Below are 15,125 nucleotides of genomic sequence, written 5' to 3' on the forward strand. Positions count from 1 at the left end.
TCAATAATGGACAATCGAAACAAAATTTTGATCACGTATAAATACAAACATTTGAATCAAAATAATAACTGTCATGCTACAACTTTTCTCGTATTGATTATAACAGTTATGGTTCCTGGTTCATTGAACGGATTCAACAATATGGATTATTGAGCTGAGTTTTGTAGGAATGAATTTAAACAACATGGAAAGACGATAATGCCATGATCGTATTAGTAATAATAATCGTATGTGCAAAACGTGGTGTTATGGCCTTCCTCGTTATTCTCTTACTTATAGTTGTAAAAGCGAAATGGCGCCTTCGATGCGTCGATTAAGACGTCGCTTAAGATTTGCTGCGAGAAGAGCGCTCTCGTCATAAACCGAGTGCAGAAGACATTTACGATTCTCATAAATGCTGAGTATAGGGAAAACATCGAAGAAGAAAATTGATTTTTGAAAACAGCTTAATGACGTGTATAAATATTTTGTGGTCGCAGTATTTCCGAGGAGACGAAGCCAAGCTTCGTTATTCTCAATGGAATGTTTCTATGAATGTAATAAAAATTTCAGTTTCCACCCTTTTTTTTTACTTTTAATTTAACTATTTCAATTTTGAAAATCACATGGCTAGATACATTCAGACATTTACAAATCGAGATAGTGTACACGCGGAGGGCGTAAGACAAAGGAAATTTTAAAAAAGGAAACGTGTGAAACAGATATGATTGTGCCAAACTGATTTGTCACAGAATTGTATCACGGAAAAATAAAATACGCGACACAACATTACTCCTACTTCTTTGTAATGGTCCACTCGAAGGGTTGTTTCTGAAAACCACCCCTGAAAAGTAAACCAATCTTTTTCAACTATTAATAACTGACTCATTGTTCTGGAAAATATCCAGCTTCGTTTTCGCTGGCGTTTCATCTAAATGCGTTAAGTAATAATGTTTTCCAACCCCATATTACCCTTAAGCGAAGGGGTTAGAGATTTTAGGGGTCTGAAATTGTACAGAATTGTATCGTAGGCAAATAACATTGTTTAACATACAGAAAAATACGAGAAGTGATGCAAGGACCGTTACCTCGTGCTTATTTTGCTGGACCCTATGCAACATCCACTCTTCTGCTAGACACATCAATCATGTCTTATTAATTAAGTTGTAACGAAGGTTCCTAATAACACTCGTTCCGTGGAGATTCACTATTTCAGTTCGGTGCGATCCAGACAACGATCCTTCTAATCACGGTTACTTTCTCGTCATTCCTGTTAATCCTGACGCGATCGAGTCGCGAAGAGTGAAGATCGCGTGCGTTCAGCTGTTTTGGGGCTCGTTTAATTGCCAAGTTAATCTTCTAACGAAGCGGGTCTACAGATTCCCGCAGTTAGTCAACGACAACCTATTTCTTCTTTTCGCAAATGCAGATAATGTTACGCTTCTCTTCGCGACAGCACGTTGTTACCATTTTTCCCCCGTTTCTCCCCACGGAGACCCTCTTGATGTTCGAAGTGTGGCACGACCAATCGGAACAAACTGGCTTCTTTAGTCGGTGATCATTGATCGGGATAATAGCGATCGGAAAGGAAAACAGTTTTACCTTTCAAGATGCGAAAAGTATGGCAAAATAAAGAAATTAACGAATAACATGCTGCTTACGTTATACAGGATGTCCCGAAAATGTCTCGCAATCCGAAAATGGGGGATTCCTGAGGTCATTTGAAATAGCTTTTTCCTTAGCGAAAATGTAATCTGCGGCTTTGTTTACGAGTTATTAACGAAAAACAGTGACCAATGAGAGGCGAGCTCAGCTGGCGCGAGGCGGCCGAGCCAATGAACGATCGAAGCCTAGTTCTGCTGATTAGCTCGGTCGCCTAGCGCCAGCTGAGCTCGCCTCTCATTGGTTAGTGTTTTTCGTTAATAACTTGTAAACAAAGTCGCGGTTTGCATTTTCGCTAAGGAAAAAGTTACTTGAAATGGCCTCAGGAATCCCCCATTTCCGGATTGCGAGACATTTTTTGGGCCACTTTGTAGAAATGTGAACGTAAGAGAAAATTTGGTGTTTGCTAGTAATCCTTACCTTTTTTCAGTCCTCGCATCGATTTCAGAATTTGTTAGAACACCGTATAATTTAATTTTGATCTCGTACGTAGATTTACAATCTATTTACAGCAGCTGAGAAATACTACGAACGTTATTACATACCATGTAATTGTAAGGTGATTCATGAATAGAGTGTAAATCGGCAAAACAAGTAGCTGTCAGTGCAAAAATCAATGTCGAATCTGGCGGGATACAGCGCTGTAATGGGTTAATAATATTACAATGTTATGGCATGTTGAATTTTCATGGTATCTTTAAAGAAACGCAAATTGATTGTTCCAGTAAAATATGTTAACACATTAAAGACGGGAGTCGTAGTACTACGATTTAACTCGGCTTCTCATAAATATGTACTTTAAAACATTTTTTGTAATTAGTGTTTAGTTCTTTTTTAATATTTCTTTTAGTTTTAAGAGTTTAAATAAACTTTTTTAAGTCTAAATTTTTTTATAATTACACAAAATATCGCCCGCTCTAGGACGAAAAACGAGGCGGGGCGGTCGCCGCGTTTTACCTAGCATACTTTCGTCAAGATCCCCCGCCTTTAATGTGTTAACAGAAGTGAGCGTCATTGTGATCGATGCACTCTTATCAACCGAATACAAGTTGTACTAAGTACAGTCATAAATCGAAAAAACATAGAATCCATACTTTCAATACCTGAACGTTATTAAAAAATACCATATAAATGTTATTAAAAAAAATGAATTTTATAATTTGAGTATAAACATGTGATTTCAATTAGAAAATATTTTCAACCGCTTTCGGGTGCACCCTGCTCGATAGTGTGGCTACCGAGAAGAAAAGGAGAGTATCTTTGGGAACGATTTACAAACCATCGCACCGGCGCGAGCAAATCGACCAGGAAACCGTATCCTCGGGATCGATGCCGTGAAAGAGCGAAAGCGTTCCGCGAAGGAAGGATCGTTTCATGGATGCTCGGCTGAATCGTTCGATCAACCGGCCTGATAATCGGTCTCCACGGACCGCGGCGCGTCGGTCGAAGGATCCTCGGTGCCGTTTTTGCGTTTGCCTTGGTTCGATTCGATCGATCGTGCGATCACGACAGGTGACGGACTAACGTTGCTGAAGGGACACTCGAGATCTACGATCGTGGGCCAGGCCAGATAAAGATTTCTCGTTGACCGGTTGCCTGCGGTAACGACAGGCCGCTTCTTCCACGCCACGAAAGGTTTTGCGCAGCGGAGTATAACTGATGGATCGGCGTTGATTGCTCAACTCGAGGTTTATTAACTTCTTCCCGCAACTTCGTTAGAACGGGATCCGCGCAATTAAGCTTGCTCCGCAAGCGAGAAAACGCTCCGCGATTTTCTGGTTTAGATTCCCCCGTTTCTTTTACTTTTTTTTTCAATCACGCAGGACTGCAGATCGCACTATGATTGCCAAAAGATAAACTTCTCGGATCGGTATCTTTATTTCTTCTTTAAGCTACAGTTTCTGAGAGATTTAGTAAATGCGCGGAAAAAAGTATAAATTCTTTTGTTAATCGATCATGTAGCTGTTTTTGACTTGAGTACACTCATCGTGAAGAACTGGCAATGTTATGACGAGCGTCATTTGTAAAAAGATAAGTACAGTTTGCCGTTCAAATTGCAATGTCAGTGAAAACTGAAATGTATTCGTAAATTTGATAATATTTCAATATTTGAAGACCAATGCGGAATGAAATGAACAGATAAAAAGATATAAGCAATCGTTATGAAGAAAATTGTATATCAATTGTCATTGCTTACTTTTGGCTTACTCTAAATATCGAGTATCCATTCGTCTAGATCGAATTTTATGAGATAATTTTTAAGATAATTGTGCTCAAAATTGGTTTTTAGTTGACTCGCATGAATTGGAATACTTTCTGCTCATTTCACTGCTTCTGTTGTAACGAATTGAAACTACGAGAAAGTTCGGTGGTCATTGTATTTTAAAGATTCACTGCATTTGTGGAATGGTGGTCGCTTAATTTTAAACGATGAAACGTTTCGACCGTTAGCGCCTCAGCCACGATCATAAAACGCAGACTTTCGCATACATCTGTTGTGTCTCAGTGGCAACTGGCACTGTTGCGCTCTCGCTCGAACACATCTGCGTTAACAATCAGCTGGAAAGTAGTCACTCTTTTACTCGAAATAACAGGTATCGATTATTCCTTCAACGTTTAATATCAGAATGCAACACGTGAAATGTCTAATTTTACGGAGGAAATTGTTAAAAATATCAAGCTGTATGACTTATTTAAATGTCATCGAAATTGGCGTGGCGGACCCTTTTAGAAACAACCATTCAATTATACCTACCTTTCTAAAATGGGATAAAGTTTCTGATGTTTGATTAAATATGTATGAACGTTGTGTTGCATCAGTTCGAAATATTTGAGCAATTATTTAAGATTATTTAAACAATAGATTATCTTATTATGTTCGATGTTATTTTAATATGTGTGATTGTGGAGGAGTACACTAAGAAGCAAATGGTTTAACTTCGAATCATTTAGCTATTATTTATTTCTGTAAATGTTTACATAAATAATTTGTCAAATATTTTCTGATTCGTTCTAATAAAAATGTATACAGTAAGAACAACTCTAAAATCAATCGGTGATCAATGTCAGTATAGAAACGCCTAGGAAGTTTAATTCTCATATAAAATTACTACCTGATGCTGGGATGAGTTATAAATAAAATCACGTAAGAATAATTTATTGAATTTCATTTACCTTTCGTATATATCTATAAATAAAGGTAAGCAAGTAGAGGATACGATTAGATAGTCCAAGTCCCTGTTTTCTATCTTTATATCCAAGAAAAGTCTATGTTCACATTGATACCTGTTGAAATCAACGGATAGTATAACATATTGAAAGCAATTAATCCTTTCTAGTACACTTCACTGTATTCAGAAAGTTTCGTCAGTTTCCTTTCCAATCATTTTTGTACCCACATCAAAAGAAAGTAATTACTCGTGAAATCCTAAGTTTAGATTGATTGTTAAGTTTAGACGGATTTTATGCATTTATGGCAAGAATGAGTAGGCATAGTTTAAAAGAAATCAATAATATCGATGCAACAGGTTTGAACTTATTAAAGTTATTAAAGAAAGAAAAGAACCTTCTGTTGGCTCCTATGTGTTGCAATTTGGACTGGTAATTTTTATTTTGCATAAAGATCAGCAGTCTACTGATTACACTATAATTTTATACAATCCACTAACGATCACAGAAGATACTCAATTAATTACGACAAAGAACCAATGACCGGTTATTTCTGAGCTGATATCTTAACCCAAATATCTGAGATAAGTTCACAAAGGATCGGACTGATCGTGTTTGCACACTTTCAATCGCGTCTTATATGTACAGAAATTTCAAGTACGCTAACCGAACACTGTGGTTCTGAGTAAAACGTTTCGCAAGGTCCTTGTGGCTGATCCGATATGGCACACGGTTGATCAACATGGATGACAGAAAAAGAAAAGCAGTGATTGTCCACACGTCGTTTCCTTTTATGTAACTGCACGTGCCTTTTTGCGTCAGATCTCGCAAGCGAATAATCAATTCTTCATTTCGTACAAAATTCAAATATTGATAATTTTTTGTGTTCACAAAATCTGCAGGAAAAATTTTGCGAAAAAGATATAATTGTTGTAACTACACTGAAAATCTTTGGGCAAAATAAATTGTACCCTCCCTAGTTTAATTCACTTGGATGTCCAGAACATGGTTGATCTTTAAGACCAAGCTTTCCGTTACGATAATCGGTCAAACCATTTTCTGATCATACAGGACGATAAAACACCTTTTTCGTAATTAGCATAGATATTGTTTACAACAACTATTGTTGCATTCCCTTTGTAGAAGAAAACGTCGAAAATAAGTACGCGTCTTACTCTTGATTTTTATCTATGTAAAACTATCTTTTCCTCTTTCTCGACTGTATTCGATCATTTTAACTCTTTTACTTCAGTCATTTATCGCTCTGCGCTTACAAAAGTCATCGTGGAAAATATAAATATATTCGTGGCAGAAACTTATGCTGTGGGAGGCCCAATACATACAGTGTTATGAGTTGTATTTCGCATGCAGCTAATATGCATTGAATTCACAGGAGCTTGACAGTGAAACTGGAAGCATCATCAAATTCCAAGGGCATCGCAGGCGAATTTGCATCATTCGCTAACACGGGCGATCCAAGGGAAATTCAGTACCGTTAGCACCGTGCGAACTGAAGATGTAGATAAAGGCCATTCCTTGGCAGAAAAGGACTCTGTGACAGGATTAAATCAAAGCTGGTGCGCCAGCAGGTTCTTACTTCCTATAAGACCCGTTGGGAAGGTGGTGTTTTTGTTGCACACAAGAATGCGATTGTTTGTTGGATCTTTGAGGATCCCGAAATCTCCTTCTATCCATTTCGCAGTGTACAGCCTCTGCCAAAATAAGTGCCCATGAAAATACAATGTTTATCGCTGATAAGGTGTTTGGGATGAACGCAGAATTTCTGTAAATGATTTTAGTATAATGTAATACGTAAGAGCATATACTACTGTGATCAAAAAGTAAGGTGAATTTGTTTATAAAATGTAAATTCTTTATTTATTCTTCCAAATCAATTTCATCCCCTTCAAAGTAATCCCCGTCCGATAAAACGCACTGTTTCCGACGCTTTTTCCAGTCCTCGAAACAGTCGGAATAGTCTTTTTCCGGTATAGCCTTCAAGACCTTCTTCGATTCGGTTTTTATCTCCTCAATCGTGTCAAAACGGCGTTCCCGCATTGGCTTTTTGAGTTTGCTGAATAACCAGAAGTCGCATGGAGCCAAATCAGGCGAATACGGTGGTTGCGGAACGATATGAGTCGAGTTTTTGGCAAAAAAGTCGCGAAGAACCAATGCAGTATGACATGGCACCAATCGAGACTTGACGCGTTTGAGACACAAAACATCCTTCAAAATGGTTTGGGCTGAACCAAATGATATTCCAACACTATCAGCGAGGTCTCTTATTGTCAATCGACGATTTTCAAGCACCAAATCTTCGATTTTTTGGACGTGGCCCTCGTCGGTAGACGTTGATGGTCGTCCAGAGCGCGGTTCGTCTTCAACGCGTTCTCGGCCCGCTTTGAACTCGTTGTACCACTTATAAACGTTTTTTTGTGCCATAGTTTGATCACCAAAGGCCTTCCGCAACATTTTCAACGTGTCTGCACAAGAATATTCGTTCCGCAAACAAAATTTGATGCAAGTTCTTTGCTCAACAAAATCACCCATTGTAAAAATCGAAAAATTCACTTTTGGTCGTTTACTAAAACACGTGTAACTCGGAGATAATTAAACCTTTTAACAAACAGACGCTTGGAAATTGTTATAGACAGTCCTACCAACCTAGGAAAAAAACAATTGCCTGCCTTCCTAATGTCCGGGAGTTTTAAATGACAATTTCACCTTACTTTTTGATCACAGTAGTATGTAGATTGTACAATATATACGTTTCTTGATCAAAATGACAATACCATTATCTTGACAAGGTTTTTTTTTCACATATTCAACAAATTCATTCTCAAATTCAGAATATATTCAAAGAATTAACAGTAGCTGAATACATTAATAATGACTGTATTAAATAATGCCAGCATGTATTTTTTACAATGAGACGATAAAGTAGTACGACAGTAAATTCTCTCTAATTGGCGCTCAGCTTGGAAACAAAAATGGATAATTTGGGAAAAGGAGATACGATTATTCGAGTCTTGCTTTGTAGCCTTGACCGATTTTATAGTTTTTTACCGATTGTTAACAACTATAAAAACAAACCGCAAGGCTCGAATAATCGTCCAAATTGTCCATTTTTGTGCAGAATCTGAGCGTCAATTAGGGAGAATATACTGTAAATATCTTATTTCTACAATGACAATGTTACACGAAACGTATGAGATTAATAGTAAAAGATATTGATAAAACAGAAGATATATTATATCTAACCATGGAAAAAATTGATCGTTTATCACTGCAATCATTAAACTGATACAGCAGTTTCAAGATATAAAAGAAAATTCTTCATACTGAAGACAGTTGCAATGATCCCTCCAATATTTATGCTTTCCTCGTAGCAAGTATTTTGCAATATGTATTTTCTAAACAATGCGTTGATGTCTTACTCGTACATTCGTCGTCCTTACTTCTAACAAGCTTGGTCTCGGCATTTGATCTTCACGCTGTTAATTTGACAGAATAACATAAATATCAAGATGTTAATACAGCAGAACAATGTGAGTGTTATATAACACGGTAGCCTTTATCTTACCATTTTCCTTTCGTATCCACTCAACATCAGAGCATGCATAATGTATGCATCCCGTGGATGCGTAAGTGTACATTGTACCTCTATGCAAGTTACTATTATTCCGTATACATGCAACGTAATAATAGTATATTCCGTCGAAGTGCACGCATTCGCACGATATGCATCGCTGGTTCTCGATGTGTGCTTTGAAGAAAACCAAATTAGCGATCGGTTAGTTGTAGATTTAATTGACGATTGAAGGCGTTATTGCAATCATTATTTACTCTCTCATGAAACGCGCACTGTGAATGTAACGTAATTAATAATCTGGTTTTTTGTTTAATAACTATATAAATGTTTAATGTATACCATATAAACAAAATTTCTTTTTCATTTAGCTGCAATTAAGTCCGTAATTCAATATACATTTTGACAAAACAGTTGATTCGTCGTAATAACGATCAATTATTAAATATGTCAAATCATTTACCAAAAATGGCCTTTTCATTTCTCAAATATACGTTACGATACATTAACAGTTGATGTCTCAATTTTTCGAATTTATTGATACTGTATGATCTGTCATCGTCGCTAGTGGTCTAAAATTCCGAGAATCATTTACCAATTTTTTTAGTTTAACGTCTTAACAATTTTTCCGCCGATACACAAGATGATCATTCGACAGACGTACATATTATTAATCAAATATCTGGAACAGATTTAGTTCAATTCTAAATCGCCCCAGAGACACCGAGCACTGTACAATTTGACTGTTCTACGAAGACTGATTGGTGGAGAAACATTCGAATCGAACGAGCAGTCTTCTCCTAAGTCCCCACCATGTGTTTTAAGGATTGTTTACCCCTTCGAGAGTGGATAGACACGTCGGTAATGTTCTGTCACGTAAAAATCGATACCGCACATGCAAATTTAGAACGTATGAACATTAAAAAAACACTTTGGTAGATCACTTTTTCGAAAGACTTCTCTGTATGTCACAGAAACGAATTTATAAAACTTCGGGGAGCATAACAATTGTTAAGTACTAATCTATCCGTAGTCGGTAATCCCTCATTTTTATCATCAGTCGATGGTAAAACCCTAAACAGCAATCTCAAGCTTTGTAAATTTCATTGTTCCTAGTAGATCGATGCTTGCGACTTCAATCATTTGATGGAGAGTCACCTACCATTCCAATTATTAACTCTTAACAGCGGATGCGGAATCCGACAGACTCTACTGTAAATATTATTGCCTATTGCTTCTACCATAAGTGGATCTAGAAGTTATTAATTCGTGTACGTGCCTCCCTCCTCGTCACCCTCAACGTGTGCATCACATGTTACATTTAATTTCTATGTAAAAATTAATATGATATTTCCTTTATAAACAATATATTTTAGTGAGCAGTTGTCAAACATTCGTTAAGGGTTTACTCAGTTATTAAACATATTGTCTGAAATCGCAATTATTTTATTCTTGCTTCGAAATAAAAAAATGTTCCGCGATCGCTTTCCACGCACATAGTAATTCAAACGTGCTTGTTGAATGGATCGATTGAATTTGAAGTGAACATGCGTCACGTGAATTGTTCGATACCAATTTCGTTTCAATTCACGTTTCAATTTCAATTACTTTCGATCGGTTGGAAACAATGAAAAAAATTGATATTTCCCCGGGCACGTTTTCGATTTCCTGTGCGCGCGTTCGATTTCCCGTGCGCGAAAACGATTAGTGTCGTCCCGAGGTGCACACAATTTTCTCGGCGAACAATTGTTTTGCGATAACCTGTGTGTCGTGCCTGTCCGTCAACGATCTATCATCGGTACACGTCTCCCCTTTTACCATTTCCCGGCGCGGCCGCCTGTCTTCCGCTCCTATTACAGATATATCAGCTAGTATTGATTATGCCAGTGGTGTAGTCCGAGCGATGTGTTATTATCGATCGGCGATAGAGGTGTGGGTGGAACGTGGACGTTCCAGTTTTCCCGACCCGTATTACCTGTATCTTTTCATTGTGTCTCGTGAAAATTTCTTGCGGATTACATTTGTAGCATGCGCAATCCATTTCGCACGCGGCATGCCGCGAATAGTTTCGAGAAGAATCTTCTTCCGGTAATGTTCCCATCATTTATCAACCACAATCGTTGAACGTTTCCATTCTGAATGGAACATTCCAGCGCGGAACACGTTTTACATTACATTTACATTTATCGAGGAAACAATCGGGATTAATGATGTGTGTGCTTTGAGATGAACTCTGATAAATTCTTTGGGATCCTAATGGATGAGAATTTGGCGCTCGTAGCGCCAACTTTTTTCTTTGATAATGCAATATTTTATTTAGTTTAGTCTATGTCGTAACTAGACTTCGGACTTCATGCATTTATGACAAAAATGAATAGCTGTTATTTTGAACAGCACGAAATGTACAAGAATTGAAGAATTGAATACAAAACTTTTGGTCTTTTAAAGTAATTGAAGACAGAAAGAAACTCCGAAGTGACTCCTGTTCCTTATGATAGAGGTAGACAATTTGTGTAAATTAGAAGAATGACTGGAATCATGTTAGCCAATAAAGCAGTTTCTTTTTTAAAAGATCTAGTTGAAGGATATGCAAGTTGCACGATATATTGATTTATGACAAATGATGAGTTAATTCTACTGCAACTTTTAAGTAAATTACTGCTCTATCAATATTTTAAATTTCGTTCCATTGTTAGTCGCAACGTCGTACTTTGTTCTGTTGTTTCTCCTTTATAATCAAGAAGATTGTGATTTGCAATTTTTAAATCTTACTTCATACGTCTCAGTGTAAATTATTTCTTTAAAAATTATAAATTCGTTGTTAAGTTACACTTTCTGGCTTCAAGTTATATTAACAATATATTAGAAGAAGATTTCAATAATTTAATTATTAAGCGATTAAACGCGCGCGCGGTTAAACACTTTCTTCCTGTAACGTTCTCATTTTTATTTGTCCGTAATCGTTATACTTTATTATACTTAAATTATAACAGGAAAGAAGTAGAACAATTTCACTCGTACAATAGGGAAGTAAATATAAATCAAATTCTTAAAAAAAAATTATACTATTTTCATTTGATTATTCAATTAGACAACTGTGACAAATGTATAAATCATGTTATTTAGTGCATTCGTCGCGTGACCAATCGTTACGCTCTATGTGCCGCACCCATTTTTCATTTCACTAGCTGCAGCTATGTTAATTGGTACATTAGAGGCAATAATAATGCTTATCTTCATCATTACATTCTCCATTCCAGTTTTTGCAATTACTTCCTTTCAGATTTTAATTATGCGCGTTCCTGTTCACCGTTTTACACCTTCCTGCGTTTTCTTTATATTCCGCTCTGCTCTTTTTTCTTCGCACGTGTCAGTAGTGTAGATGACCGACTTTCTTTTCTCTTTCCACATCTGTTTCAACTTCTTTGAGGTAGAACTTCACGCAAAGGTTTTACGAATTCTGGCGCGATCACTTCGCTGTTTATTCGTTCATTGCGCATTTAAGTGTTTCTTGGATTTTATGAATAAGCTACGAGAACAACGTTACTTTCGTTGAATTTAGAAAGAGAAGATACGATTATTCGAGCTTTGCCCTGATCCTCTCGTTTTTATAGTTATTGGCAATCGGTAACTATAAAATATAACTATAATCGTATCTCCTCTTCCCTAATTGTCCATTTTTGTGCGCAATCCGAGCGCGTATTAAGGAGGAATTACTGTATCTTGGATTTGTGTGATACCGTCACGGTAAACGACAACGAACCCATTGCAGTAGGCTATACTGCTCTCATAACGTTGTCACGATTCACGGCATTCTCCTGTGTGCCTGAGACCCTTATTCCACCGTAAGATCCAACACAACAGCTAGGGACCGTAATGATTTCAGTATTTATTACAAGAAAGTGAAAGGACGACAATAAACAATGAATTGATACGTTTAAAAGCTATCCATTGTGAAACTGTGCTATGGATCTTTCCTACATAAATTTCAAACACTTGACACGCTCTTTGTTTTCAACATTACATCATCTTTTTACGCAATGCCTGCAATCTCTGTAAAATGATCTACAGGGACTGTAAAACCAAAGTACAGTGGCACGTTCATTACATTCGGATGATCATCGCCACGAGCAGAACCAGTACCTCTGGCTAGTTTGTAAAAGCAATAGAAAATCAACGCTACGTGGAACGTAGAAAAAGAACCGTGCATCATGTTCCGGACAGTTTAGAGAGCGAGAAAATACGGAGCGGGACAATGGAGAAACGGTGTTTTCGGCTGGATTTCGTAAAAGTTCTACTGTATATTGTTAACTCAATTTTGGGCATTGTCGAACTCGTCAATCAAATTAACTAACTAAATGTGTTATACAGTGTTATCTGTTTGGGAACTTCGTTTGTTGAACTTCGTGAACGCGGGGCGAGAATGGTAGTTTGTAATGGGAAACGGTACTTTGTAATTAGAAAACACGGATTACAGTGTGACAATGACTAAATCACACCTAGGCACGTTCGAAATGACATTATTTGAAAATAGTATTTGAAATAGTATGTTTCTCTTTCTTATTTTATAATTGTGAAATTCTTGTAGGGGAAATTGTGTAGCGATCTTATTATCAGCTCTGAGTCTGGTTTATAATGACATCCTCATCGACATTTCCGCAGGATGAACCGATACGACTATGTTAGACGATTATCCGAATTGCAAACAATTTCGCAACAAATTACGAGAAGCGCGTAGGTCTGTGGCAGAGGACAAATGAGATCGGGGGCTAGTATTGGGTGTTCAAATCACCAAACCTATTCAAGCCTTTGATTAGCTTGAATATAGTTATGTTCGGATGGATCCTTGGCTTGAAGCTTGATTGTGTCAAGCCAATTCAAATCCAATCTGGAACAGGGTGGTACGAAATTGAACACATGGGGACCAAAACGAAGGTCATCTCGAAATCTCGGAAGTCATCTGGAAATCTCGCAAACTATAGTTTAGGAGATAATTGTGCGTGTTACTTCAAACGGGACAGCCTGCACGTCTTTAACAGATTTTCTTTCTCCTTTTGTCTCAAAATTCTCATCACAATTTCTTCATAATCTTCTTCATTTAACAGCAGTGAAAGTGCAAGTCAATGTCGATCTTTTTCGAGATGTTGATTTCATTTCATAATAAACTGAATAATAAATGCATCGTACGCAAGTCGTATGCGAAGCATGCGTCTGGTCGCACGCGTTTGACGCTAACAGAAAATATCATCTGCGTCCGAACGTTCCGTCTAATCGCAAGCGACGAACGCATACGTCCAGCCATTTGCGACTGTCGCTTATGGGAAGTCTAACCTTTAGGAAGACGCGATTCTTCAGGAGGAACTCCGAGGACCACGAACCTGACAGAGTCGTCGCTCAGACAGGAACCCCTCGAGGGAGATTCGAGTGGACGATCCTTAAAGAGGTCGCGGGAGGTAAGCGAGGATGCAAGAGGTTTGCGGGAGGTTGAACGGCGATTGCAAACAATTTTGCAACAGCGAAACGCGCGACAAATTACCGCAAGCGTCCGTCGCGGCGTGGCAGGGGCAGAAAAAAAAGGAGGAAGTTGGTCCCGGTTGGCAGAGAGCGGGGGGCATGCTGTCGCGTACAGGGGATTCGCGGACAGCCTCGGCCCTGCTGGAGGGGGTGCTCGACACGAAAAAAGGGGCGCAGCCGCGGCGAACGGCTGCCACCCCCGCGGGCACATTTGCTGGCGTGCCACCTCGCCAGTCCCGGTCAGTCGTCAGCGGCCGAAAGTCGTGTGCAGCAGCGAGACGAGGGCGGAAAGAAAAACAAGTGAGAACTCGCGGCCGACAGGTGAGCGAAACTAGGAGAGGGGAACAGGAATGCCGGGGAAAAGAGGATACGTAATGTCGAGCGCTAAACGTCCACGAATGCTCGACCAACTTTTGTCCGCCTCGTGCGCTCATCTTTCACCTCGTAAAATTTTCGCTGCACAATTCTCTCGCAGTGTAGGGTTTCTTAATGCGCTTTAGTGATTTGTAAATTTAGAGCTGTGCTCGAATTAACACGTTGACTGCCAGGTCGGCTACATATTGGTAACTCGATTCTTTTTGCCCGACATAGAAATTAACTTTGATCGAGATATCCTCGATTAGAATTTCTACAGTGCGGAGGGATCGAAGTAACAATGATCGTGATACATTTTTCCTTACAAAATTTGGTTCCTTTCCTCCGATTTTGTGAGGTTTTTTGGGGGTTGGTAATCGACTGTCAACGTGTTAATAGAATTCTTTACGGTAGGATCTAATTTTTCGTTGTTCGCGGTTTTGAGGCAATTCGAATAAATTCCGAGATGTTAGCCTTTAGATTCTTACTTTACAGAAGTAAGAATTACGCGTAAAGTTGCGCGCCGGAATTCGTTTGGAACTTAGCTACCCGTTATGCCGGCGAAGGGTGAATCTTTTCAATGGTTTGTCTCCGCATTTTTGTAACAGCTGTGTGTTTCAACAGCTGTGGTTTTCGTTTTTAAATTTTACCAGTGTGTTCTGCAGCTGTAATTGAATTTAAATGTTACTTCGAATACTTTGCGATATCTAATTAATTTTTGTAACAGTCTGTCAGCATAGATTGGTCAAATGTAATGTCATTCTGTACTTATGTAGCAGCTGTGTACACCGCATTTGCCAAGTGTACGAACTTTACCAGTGTATTTAGCAGCTGGAAATTAACTGTTACTTCAACGAAA

The 15,125-nt window shown here is 38.3% G+C and overlaps 2 protein-coding genes across 4 annotated transcripts in view; one reads left to right on the forward strand and one right to left on the reverse strand.

The window, feature by feature from the left end:
- The window catches only part of LOC143259746 (uncharacterized), a 106,651-nt gene that overhangs the window by 3,475 nt on the left and 88,051 nt on the right, over positions 1 to 15,125 (forward strand). The gene's annotated exons all lie outside the window — the stretch shown is intronic.
- The window catches only part of LOC143259744 (protein GVQW3-like), a 32,249-nt gene continuing 21,697 nt past the window's right edge, over positions 4,574 to 15,125 (reverse strand). Inside the window, exons 1-4 of one of the 3 annotated variants that reach the window (XR_013033757.1) lie at positions 8,994 to 9,178; positions 8,393 to 8,575; positions 8,071 to 8,303; positions 4,574 to 6,521 (exon numbers count right to left, since the gene is read on the reverse strand). Coding sequence is in view for 2 of the 3 variants with exons in the window: in XM_076523154.1 (XP_076379269.1) it covers positions 6,688 to 7,359 (672 nt within the window). In the remaining variant the exon portion in view is untranslated. The other 2 variants (XM_076523154.1, XM_076523155.1) reach the window with 2 other exon arrangements.

The sequence above is a fragment of the Megalopta genalis genome, chromosome 6 (assembly GCF_051020955.1).
Source record: "Megalopta genalis isolate 19385.01 chromosome 6, iyMegGena1_principal, whole genome shotgun sequence".
Taxonomy (NCBI): Eukaryota; Metazoa; Arthropoda; class Insecta; order Hymenoptera; family Halictidae; genus Megalopta; species Megalopta genalis.